Source organism: Monodelphis domestica, chromosome 4 (assembly GCF_027887165.1).
Source record: "Monodelphis domestica isolate mMonDom1 chromosome 4, mMonDom1.pri, whole genome shotgun sequence".
NCBI classification, from domain to species: Eukaryota; Metazoa; Chordata; class Mammalia; order Didelphimorphia; family Didelphidae; genus Monodelphis; species Monodelphis domestica.
The window spans coordinates 222,698,751-222,710,153 of NC_077230.1; the positions used below are offsets into that span (position 1 = coordinate 222,698,751).

Genomic DNA, 11,403 nt, shown 5'->3' on the forward strand with positions numbered 1-11,403 from the left:
CTACAAGTTGGTCTGACCCTCTCAGCAGCCACTCAGAGAAAAAAACAGTTTCTCCACTTTCTCCTTTCTGTTAATTTTCCCCACAAACTTATTCCAGAAACTCTAACCTTTTCTCCTCCTTCACCTGCCACTATGTGTAACAAATAAAAAATAATAATTTTATTCAGTTATGCCCAACTCTTCCTCCATTTGGGACTGTTTTAGAAAAGATAACTGGAGTGGTGTGTCATTTCCGTCTCTAGCTCATTTTACAGATGAGGAGACTGAGGCAGACAGGGTTAAGTAACTTACCAAGTTTCCTGTATATGTCAGTGTATGTGTCTTGAGGATGGATTTGAACTTATGAAGATGGATCTTCTTAATTCTCTATCCATTGCACTACTTAGCTGCCCAAATAATAATAGCTAACATTTATATAGTTCTTGCTATGTGTTAGGCACTATGCTAAGTGTTTTATAATTATTATCTCTTCTCTCCCAACAACTGCTGGGAGGCGGGTGCTATTATTATTCTCATTTTGCAGATGAGAAAATAGAGATAATAGTACTCCTACCTATTTCTCATGAAGAACAAATGAGATAACACCCAGAGTGTTTTATTAATAGTTGGTAAATGCTAGTTATTATTGGTAGTAGTACAGGAAGTACGTAATGACAGGAAGTCAGTGGGCTCCTGGGAAATGTAGTTGTTTTTTTTTTTAAGGGTAACAGATTTTCAATTATATATTACCTTGTCCTTAGCTGCTAATTAATCCTAATACTGCCATCTTACCAAATGTCTTAGGTATGTTTTTCATGCCAGATAAAAAAAATTATTAAACATAACATAGTAAAACACTGGCCTTTTAATTAGAAGACCATTTGAAACTCAGTCCTCCTCAGTTCTCTTTCCCTAGTAATGTAAGCCCTGGGGCATATTTTATCACCTCTCTGGTTTTCAGTCTCTTTATTTGCAAAATGAGAGGCTCATAGTAGATCTCTAGAACTTAATCTTTTGTGGTTATTATAAGAGCCTAGCTCATGATATATACTTGAGGACTTTCTTTGAATCATACTAAAAACTTTTCAAGGTTGGTATTCCAACTTTGGTTACAATTTCTTGGTATTCTAAGGCCTTTGCTCTTGCCCTGTGCACATGTAGTGGTACAGGACTGTAGTTAGGAAGCCTCAGTAATTTCTCTGCATTTACATAGACTTCTCTGTTGTATATCATGGAGATGACTCTTTGCTAGGGGGTCTTTAAGTTCTTGAAACAGGGACCTTTCCTATTAATGTATTTGTGAAGACAAGAGAGGTTGTGTGTATAGAAGACCCACAGAGGATGCAAGAAGACCTGAGTCTGCCTTTACCTCCAACATCTACTGGCTGTGTACACTATAGGCAAGTCACTTCAGGTTTCAATTCCTCCAGGCAATTTTCTAGCACTAAAACTTGCAGAATAGTATCTAAATTAGTAAAGAGATTTTTTTAAAAATCAGGAGGTTATTCTTCCTTATCACAAATTTGATCCAAGAAAGCTTTGTAAGAAAGACATGTTCTAAGAGACTTCCTGTTAGCATTTTTTCCTACTACCTTGCAGACATTTGAGAGTAGCATTTAGAATAATCACATATTGCTTTGGCCTCCAGGGAATCGGATTAAAATCAGCAAAAATATTAACCCTCATGCACAAGTTCCTGAGGAAAAGGGGAATGATCTGAACTTGGTTCTTTCTAAAGTTCCAGAAACTTGTGGTAGTGACTCAATATCACATGGGTTTTGGCAAGGGTTAGCCCTCTAATTCTTGGCATCCTAGGCCATTGGAAAACTATTTTTCTCTATAGACATCATTTTAAACATTTCAAATAAATATTTTCACGATTTCTTTTTTGTTTTAGCCAGTTGTCAAGGACTCATAGGGCTTTAAGAAACTTTCAGTTGACCATAATACAGAAGTCACCTTTTTTTCTACCTATTACTGAAATACATTTATTTCTTTTTATTGTGTAGAAAATCAGGCCCATCCAGAAGAAGGTTCCAAAAGTTCATCAGCAAGTGAACCGAATAATAATATTCAGTATGTAGGAAAGGGGAAAGAGAAAAGATCTCGTAGTAATAGTCAATCTGGCAATGTGACTGAAAGAAAAAAGCGTCTACCCTCTTGGGAATCCAGTAATCTTCCTGCAGCAATTCCCCTTGCAGTAGATTTGGAACAAAGAGAAGTTTCCAATAACGTTTTAAATTGGAGCAACAAGGTAAATGACAATTCTATAGAAACAGAAACTAAAACACAACAAAATGGATTATGTCATCTTGACTCACAATCTCAATCTGCCAGTGACCTCAATCAAGCGTTCCCCGTTGTGGTGCTGCCCAATGATGAGCAGCAGCTGCACAAAACAGTGTATGAAACTGATATGGATTTAACTGCCACTGAAGTTAGCAAAATTGTTTCAGTTCAAACAGGTGCCCACAATAAAAGTCAACATAAAACTAAGACTTCTGGGAAAAAAGCTTTTAGAAAAGTGAAAGATTCAAGTACTGACAAAAATAGAGAGAAGTCAAAAGTACAGCCTAAAACCAGTTCGTATTTACCTAAGGAAGAAAGGGATAAAAATACAGAAGAAAGCAGTTCTCTTCCTTTGGCTGATAGTAGTAAATCTGAAGATCAGAAGCTCACTTTGGATACTGAACAGCTCACTCAGTTGAAAACCTTGAAGAACATTATGTGTCAAGAACTCAGTGAGCAGAATGTGGTTCAAATTTCACAGCATCATGATAAAAAGAGCAAAGTAAGAAAAACATATGTCCTGAATAACGAAGAGAGAAGAGTTTCCTTTTTCTCTCCCTTGTCAAATAAATCCCACCAAGACAGCAATTGTGGTGTGGGACATAGTTTCCAAACTTTTGATAAAGTCAAAGATTTTAGACGGACATTTGTGGTTAATAATTCAAACAAAGATTCATGCTTTCCAGGTCAAAATGATAATGAAATAGTCTCTGGCATATTAGAAAACTTAGAAAATGAGCTACAAACGATTGATAATTGTACCAAAGGTAGCCAAAGCCTATCTGATTTTAAGACCCAAAATTCATTGAGTAAAGAAAAGCAGCCTTCCAACCAAAGCAACACAGATTTAAGCAAGAAACCTTTGAAATATAGCAAAAAACGGAGGACACGTGAAATACTTTTTGAAATGAACCAAATACATGAACATTATAACAAGGTCATGCAACACAAAGAAAGCCACATAGAAGACCTTAATTCAGAAACATACAAACCTGAAAAAAAACCTAAATACCAAGTGAACAACATTGAAAATGGATCTTGTGTAGAACTCACCAGAAAAAAAATGGAAAATCATGATCAGTGCTCAGATCTTCAAAATATCAATAAGATATGTAACAAGAATTCATTAGGCAAACCAGTGAGTTTATTGATAAAACCTAAACCCAAAATGTTTATGCAGCCAGCAGATCATACTCAACATTCTGTTCCCTTAGAGTCAGGTTTAAAACATTCTATGAGAAAGTTGGAAAGTGATCCCAAATACCACAATGAACACCCGAAGGGTCAGACACAAAACACAATTGCAACCCTGAGTAAAAAAACATTTCACAATTCAGTGACTGAAGAAAATGAATTACATATTAAAATACCAGATAAAAGAGAATCCAAGTCAAAAAAGAGCCGAAAGACTTATGTAGTTGCTCCAGTTGATCAAAATGAAATCGGGGAAAAAATACCTGAGGCTCTTGAGGAAAGGTTAATACCATGTGATTCTGAGCAAGTTATTCAGGAACCAGACTTGGAAAATGAGAATGTATTAGTCAGAATAAAACCAGACCAGTTCACTTGTAACCCAGTAATGGAGAACAGTTCTTATCATTTAAACTCTTTAACTCAGTTATATTCATCTAAAACAAAGAAGGGTTTTTTAAACTTGGACAAACCAGTTGCTAAGGACCAGAAACTGCCAGACAATGTTACTTTGAAGGAATCACCCATCTTTCATGTGGAAAACACTAAGCAAAAACATGCTTTCCAAGAGAAGACAGATGGGACAGTATTTCAAGTCAGCAGACGAACAGAAACAGCTGGAAAAGGTAAGTATTAAGATGCCTAAAATGATAATTAAGATAAAGACCTATCCATTTAGGAGATAGAGTGTTGCTATATCTATCAACAGGCATTAATAACCTGTATAAGAGATACTGGTTTTGGCTCTGGAGAAAGACAAAAATGAAACAGCCCTTGTCCCCAAGGAGCTTTCCTTTGTTTGAAGAAACTATACTTTAAAAAATGTACATAAAATCTATATAGACACAACCAAATGAACTTACAATTTATAGACCTGACTTTGAAAGGTATCTGGCATCTGTGGGTTTAATTAATATCTCTTATTCTCCAGACTTGGTAGCTTTTAGGACCTTTGTCCCCAAGTCTTATTTTTAAGTCTTTCTCACTTTCCACATCTAATAAATTACCAAAGACATATCAGTTTCTTCCTAAGGATGTCTTATCACTCTCTCTTCTCATTTATGCATTGCCATTACTCTTGTCCAGGCCCTCATTACCACTTGGGCAGGGCTATTATAATAGACTTTTTTAGTGGTAAATTCCTACCAGGTTTTATTTCATTCCTTATTCTAAACCATCCTTCATGGTGCTGCCAAATTAGTCTAGATATGCCATTCCTTTGCTTAAGCTATGTTCTAATTTTTTTTTTAACTTGGTATTGAAGGTCCCTCACAATCTGGTATCATCAGACATATTAGTGTATGTTCTTTTCCTTTCCAGCACAAATCCTAGAATTACATCAAACATTTTCAACTTTATTTCATCATACTGGTTTCCATATGCTTAAAGCTTCAGCCAACCCTAGCATTTTCTCAAAGTCTTATCTTTGTGCTCTTTACACATGGAATTTGGAAAGGAAAAAAGAATTCTCCTTTTTTTGTATTGGTGAAAATTTACCCTTTTTTTAAAAAAAGTCCAGCTCAGATGCCACTGCTTCTCTGAAATTTACCTGATTTCCTTTCTCTTGCTTCAAATCAGTAATGACCTTTTCCTCCTTACTCAGCAATTTTCTCAATATGTCTTTTATGCCCTTATCATGTATTATAGGCATTTTTTTTTTTTGGAGATCTCATTTAGCTTCCTCTGCACATAGCTTAGTACTCCATATTAGTAGGTACATGGTCAATATCTGTTAAAATGAAACTTGCTGTATGGTCTTAAATCAATCAATCAATTTTTATTTCATTTTAAGTGGAAATAACATTATGCTATACCAGTTTTATCCAAAACATTAATTCATGATTATTAGTTTCTGAAAACCTACCAAGGAATATTACACATAGTAAATATATCATTACAAATACTTTATGAAAAATAATCGAGAACCTTTTAAAGCATTATGTTTTTGAATCTTTATATAAATGACTTCTGAGTAGTTAATGTTGGGTAATACTATGTTGGTCTATGCTTCAAATTAAGCCTTATTTTTTTTCTTCTCCAATAATGTTGAAGTTTATTTTAAATAACTTTGTCATTTACTATTTAAAATTCCATAAAACAATAAGAAAATATTTTTTCTTTCCAGGTACCAAACCATTACAAGATTTGACAAATGCTAGTTTTGTTTCCCACAATTCTTCTCCTAAATCTCAGAGTGCATTGGATGAGATTTCTCCAATCATGCCAACTAAAAGAAGGCGAGCTGCTGTTTGCTATAAAGAACCAAGTCTTACAAAGTAAATATCATTTTTTTTGTGTGTGTCTTAAAAGTAAACTTATTTATTTTCTCTGGCATTATTTTTCAATCCTCTGCCCAAATTGTTTTCTATACAGATGATCCAAAGAGTTAATTTTCAATTAGTTATATGTACTGATTGTTATAACAAATGCCCTAATTCAGGTTTTCATTAACTCTGATTTAAACTATTAGCTTAGCTTCTTGATTTGGTGGTCTTGCCTCCTCTTCCTCCCTTTTCCAAATCCTCCCCCATTTAATTGTCAAATTGTTATTCCTAAAATGAAAATACATGTTATTCCATCTCCCATCTTCATACTTTTACCCAACTGGTCTCCTATGTCTGTCCCCCCATCTTTTAAGGCAGAGTTCAGGCACCACTTCCCTCATAAATATTTTCTGATGTTCTCCTCTCTTCTGTCCTTGTAGCTATTAGTACTCACTGTTTAAAATTACTTTGATATATTTTTGCATTTCCTTATAACATATAATACCCCAGATGAATATAAGAAGGCATGAATAGTTTCTTTTTTGTCCCAGCTGCAGCATAAGGCCACACATCTAGGATTTTTTTGTTGTTTGCTTTTTGTCTGGTCCCATGATTTCATTCATGTATGGAACAACTAGAAATGAAGAAACTCCTTCAACCATGCAAATCAGTTATTATTCTGTAACCTTAAGAGAAATGACTGGAACATTCAGAAGTTAAATGGTTTACCCAGTTTCTCACAAGTAATTATATAGAAGAGGCAGAAATTGATTCCAAGACCAGCTCTCACAAAATCAAAGAACTTTTAGTTAGAAGGCCCTGAGTGTCCACTGAGTGAGTCCAACCCATAACTGAAAGGCATCCCCCTTATAACATAGGAGACAAATAAGATATGCTCTGATGCCTTCCAGTAAGAGGAAATCAACTCTAAATTTGCTGCTTTGCAATGTTGAAGACGGTCCAATTCCAAAAGATGATGTATAATGTTTGGCCATGTTGAATTGTGAAAGATGTGGTGTTAGAAAGGAAGGCTGTTGCATTTGAGGCTAAGAAATTGATAGGGAGGGCAATAGATAGGCAATGGAGCAAAAAAATCCAATCAGGTTCCTAAGATAGTTGAGCAGTCAGAAAGTAACTATAGAGGCTGGCATCCCTTATGCCATGCTGCCTTATATAATGCAATTTTTGTGAGAGTTTAAAGAAATATATCCTTTTAATCATAGATTTGGTACCTTGAAGTGGCTTTCCATTGATTCCATTTGATTTGTTCCAAAAAAATCTATCTAAAAACTCATATTTATAATGCACTTTATCTACTTCTGTGAGATGAAAAATGCAAATGTTGTTATTCAACTAGATTTCCACAGATCATGCCTGGGAGAAACTAAGCTGCTCAGCTCTAGCCAGTGCCTTTGATAATGTGCTTCTTCATCTTGGCTGTATTCTACTTTGCTGCCATCTATAATACCACCCTCCTCTCCTTCACCTCCTGCTTGATGAGTTGTAATCAATTCAACAATAGAATCCCATCTGGGCAGGGCCTGTCCATTGACTGCTGTGTTGATCTCTTCACTATTCTAAGGGCTTTCCAGACCAAGACACCCATCTCTGGCTACCACTCCACTATATGTGTTGTTTTCCTCTGTTTGAATATCAATTTTTGAGGGCAGGGCCGGTCTTGCATTTATATCTCCAATGCTCAGAACAATGTTTGGCACACATTAAGTGCTTAATAAATACGTATACACCTCATTTTACAAAAGAGGAAATCAAATCACATAGTAACTTGCATCCATAGTTTGATAAGTAATTCCAGTTGTCTTACATTTAAGTATATAGTTTTTATATCTAATTTGAAAGCATTTTCCCCCCAAAACATATACTATCTCCGTTAACCTAAAAGAGTGCTTCCCATAAGAGATAAAAAGCAGCAGCCTATTTTGAAAAACCCCATCTTTCGAGGTGGGGTTTCTATACCTCAGTCAATACTTTTTCCAAAGGACTTTAAATTTGCTGCTTTTATGTTTGGTCTAATCATAAAAATAGACCTGATCTTTTTTTTTTTTTTTTAATCAAGAACCAGTGCTATGATAGCTAAGTAGAAAATTACTAAACCAGCAGAGGGCAGCAAAATAAAGCCAAGAGACAGGGAAAATTAGCTAGAGGAAATAAAAATAAGCTTAGTATTCATAGGTTCAGGAGCTGCTAGAGCCGGAAATATAGAGACCAATCTCTTCATTTCTCACATGAAGAACTGAGACCCAGAAAAATCCAAGGATACATAGGTCCTAAGTTCCTAAGTAACAGAGGCAGGATTCAAAACTGGCTTTGGACTACAGTTAGATTTAGAGTTAGGTTTCCATAATTTAAGCTTTGCCTTCCCCAAATCCCCTTCTCACTTGTAAACCCATGACTTAAGATGGACAATTTGAAGTAGAGAGAATTTCAAATAAGGATTTTCTTCCATGATGTGATATATTACCAGGAATATTTGCATCTAACAGCTATAACATTGTTATCTTAACCCCCAAAGGCAAAACTAAAGACAATTTGAATAGGGAATACAATCAATCACCTTTTGAAGAATGTTTCTGTTTAAGATATGATCATATTGTGCCCACTTTACTAATTTTTTAATCTTTTTACATTAAAAAAAAATTGAAGTGCTCACTTGGATTCCCTGTTCCTAGAGGAGGTTAAGGCTAATGGATCTCCTGAACTTAGGAGTTCTGAGCTGCATTGGGCTGAGCAGGTCAAGTGTCTGCACTAATCCTGGAACCACTATGATGTACCCCAAGAGCAGGCTGCCTGCCTAAGGAGGACTGAAATGGTCCAAGTCAAAGCTCCCATACCATTCAGCAATTGGATCAAGCCTGTGAGTGCTCATTGCATTTACAGTCTAGATGAGTTAGGGAAAGCTCTTTCCTCCTCTTTTCCACCCAAAAAAGAAAAAAAAATCTACCATCATATTAAAGCAGACAATTTCCCTGGTGTCTACTGACAAGCTTCAAGTGTAAATGATATAAACTGTAAATGCCCAAAACTGTAAAGGTTTTGGCCAAACTGTAAAGGATAATTTTCAGTGTTTTGACTTAAAATCTAAAATGTGGTTGCCATGGGAAATTCCCAAATATGAAAATACCCAAGTCAGCTGGGATTTATGGAAATTTTAATTAATATAAATGAAGGAATTAAGGGAAGGAGAGAAAGAGAGAGAGAATTAATTGCTCTGACTCAGGCTGAGCCAAGCAGTATAAAAGGGCCTAAGCAAAAATGGCCTAGGCCTGAGCTTAAGGGAGAGTGAGTCAGTCTTTATCACTCACCACAAGATCATCTCCAAGCTGGGTTCTTCCACTCCGAACTGAAATTATCCCCCAAACTGAATTACTCCTTCCTTTTAAAGAGAATTTTCTCTTATGTCACCTCCCCTAAATTTTCACATCTTCCAATCACAGTAGAGGCTTTTTTCCAGGACTGCCCATTCTTAGTTCTCATCTTCTTTTGTTCTCACCTTCTCTGGTTAGATAAAATCTACTAAGTACTTCACACCTCTTTGTTAAGCTTGCCTTTTATAAGTTGCTTGACCTTTTAGGTACTAATTTAACCTTTACAGCTACTTAACACCCTTTTGTATTAGATCTAAAAATAGACCTAGCTTAAGCTTCTAGCTTTACTATAAGATATGAGTTGAGGACTTTCATTGTTCAATCAGGAGTTTACAACTTTATCTTCCCCTAAGGCACTGTCTGAGTATAGTGGAGTAATTTTAAAAGTTCCCAATACATTCCTGATCAAGTATCTTCAATGTTAAAAATGGGGAATAGCTTAATCAAATCTTCTAAAGTAGAGGCTGAGTAGTTTTAAGATTCACACAAGGCATTCCTGAACTTGGAACTTTCAATATTCTGGAGAATTTTTAGAATGTAATTGGTTATGAATTTAAAAAAATTCTAAGAAGGGGTCCATAGGTTTTATCTGACTGCCGAAGGGTTCCTTAAAAAAAATCAAAATTTATATGTTCTAGCTTATATTTTAGGATTCTGTTTAAGATAAAGGTATTAAAGATAAGGGTGCGATAAAGGATAGCGAGCTAGACCTGGAGATGGAAGGTTCAAATGTGGCCTCTGATTCTTCCTAACTGTGTGACCCTGAGCAAGTCACTGAACCACAGTTGCTTAACCCTAATCACTCTTCTGCCTTAGATTTGATACTTAGTAAGGATTCTAAGACAGAAAAATATAAGGATTTAAAAAAACAAGATGGAAAACAGCTTCCAAAGTGGTTAAATTCAATCTGAATTTGAATTTTTTGTTTATAGATTGCCTTATAAACTAGAAGTATGTTTCTTGGTACCTTTTGTTTTTATATGACATTAATTTCTAAATATATTCCTCCCCTTCCCTTATTCAGACATCTGTTCTTCATTTATAAAATTTTTAAAAAGAAAGCAAAAAAGTTTGTCAGTAAAACCAGCCGCCATATCTACCTCTGGCAATATATATACAATAATACATATTCATAGTAATCCAACTCTCTACAATGAAGGGAAAGAAGTGTGCTTTTTCCACCCTTCTCTGGGTCGGAATTTAATCATTAGCTATAATACTCAGTTATTTCAAGCTATCCATTTACATTAGTGTATTATTTTTTTTCCTTTTGCTTCCAAATAGAAGACCTAAACCTCCTCCTTTTGCAGCTGAGGAAACTTGAGGTTCAGAAGTGTTAAATTATTTGCTCAAAGTCCATAGGTAGTCATTTTTTCTTTATATCTCTCATGGTGGTAGTAGATGTATGCTTAAAAAGTATTTAAGTTGAATTTCTTCATAACATTTGTATCTGAAACAAATTTTACATTTCAAATGACCAACTTTTGAATGTGAATGATGCTTTTCATTTTGCACAGTATCAAGCAGTAGATTTGAGTTTTCAGGTCATGTAATATGTTCATTTAATTCTGTTTCACAGAAAATTGAGGCGAGGAGATGAATTTACAAATTCTGATTTTATGGATTCCAAACCTAAAAAATCAAAAGGGAGAAAAAAGAAAGAAGATAAGGAAAGCCTTCAAGAAAGACTTTAAGTGGTTGATTTAATTTTTTTCTTTTTCTAAAAAATGGAATGATGCAGCTTTTATTTTTAAGCTTGAGCAAATGTATATATAAGTTTTCTAATTTTGCCATTCGCAAAATGGTTTTGATCAAGACCATGCTATGTAAACTCATATTTTTGCTATTACAAATAAATAAATGCAGATTGCTTATAAGTATGCGATTCAATAAAACATTTTATGTGTGTTTACAATTAGTAATGTTCTATTTTACTAATAAATTTAATTCTGTATTGGTTGCCTTTTATCAGTTGAGTGACTATGGTGGTGGAATGCTGCCCCTGTAAGCTTCTACCAAGAAACTGAAGACCAGGATTTAAATTCTGCCTCTAGGCAAATCATTTCACTTCCCTTGACCTTCTTAGTTTCATCATCTGCAAAATGAAGAATTTTGGAATGAGACCATGAAGGTCCCTTCCAGCTGTAGAACTATGATCCTTTGAAGCTAATAGGGAACAAATGAACAAACTGTGTCTGCTGCCAGAAAACCAGATTAACAAAAAACAAACTCATCAGAAAGTTGGTGTTAAAGATGGCCTTTTTTCTTAGGCACAGTAAATTATGAATGAAATT

At 35.0% G+C, this 11,403-nt stretch overlaps 1 protein-coding gene across 1 annotated transcript in view; it reads left to right on the plus strand.

Annotated features, from left to right (window-relative positions):
• Positions 1–11,027, plus strand: part of SGO2 (shugoshin 2) — a 31,191-nt gene extending 20,164 nt beyond the window's left edge. The window contains exons 7-9 of the mRNA XM_007494588.3: positions 1,989–4,085; positions 5,585–5,735; positions 10,689–11,027. Of these exons, the coding sequence (XP_007494650.1) occupies positions 1,989–4,085; positions 5,585–5,735; positions 10,689–10,803 (2,363 nt within the window). The 3' untranslated portion in view covers positions 10,804–11,027. The remainder of the gene's footprint in view (positions 1–1,988; positions 4,086–5,584; positions 5,736–10,688) is intronic.
• Positions 11,028–11,403: the final 376 nt, after the last annotated feature.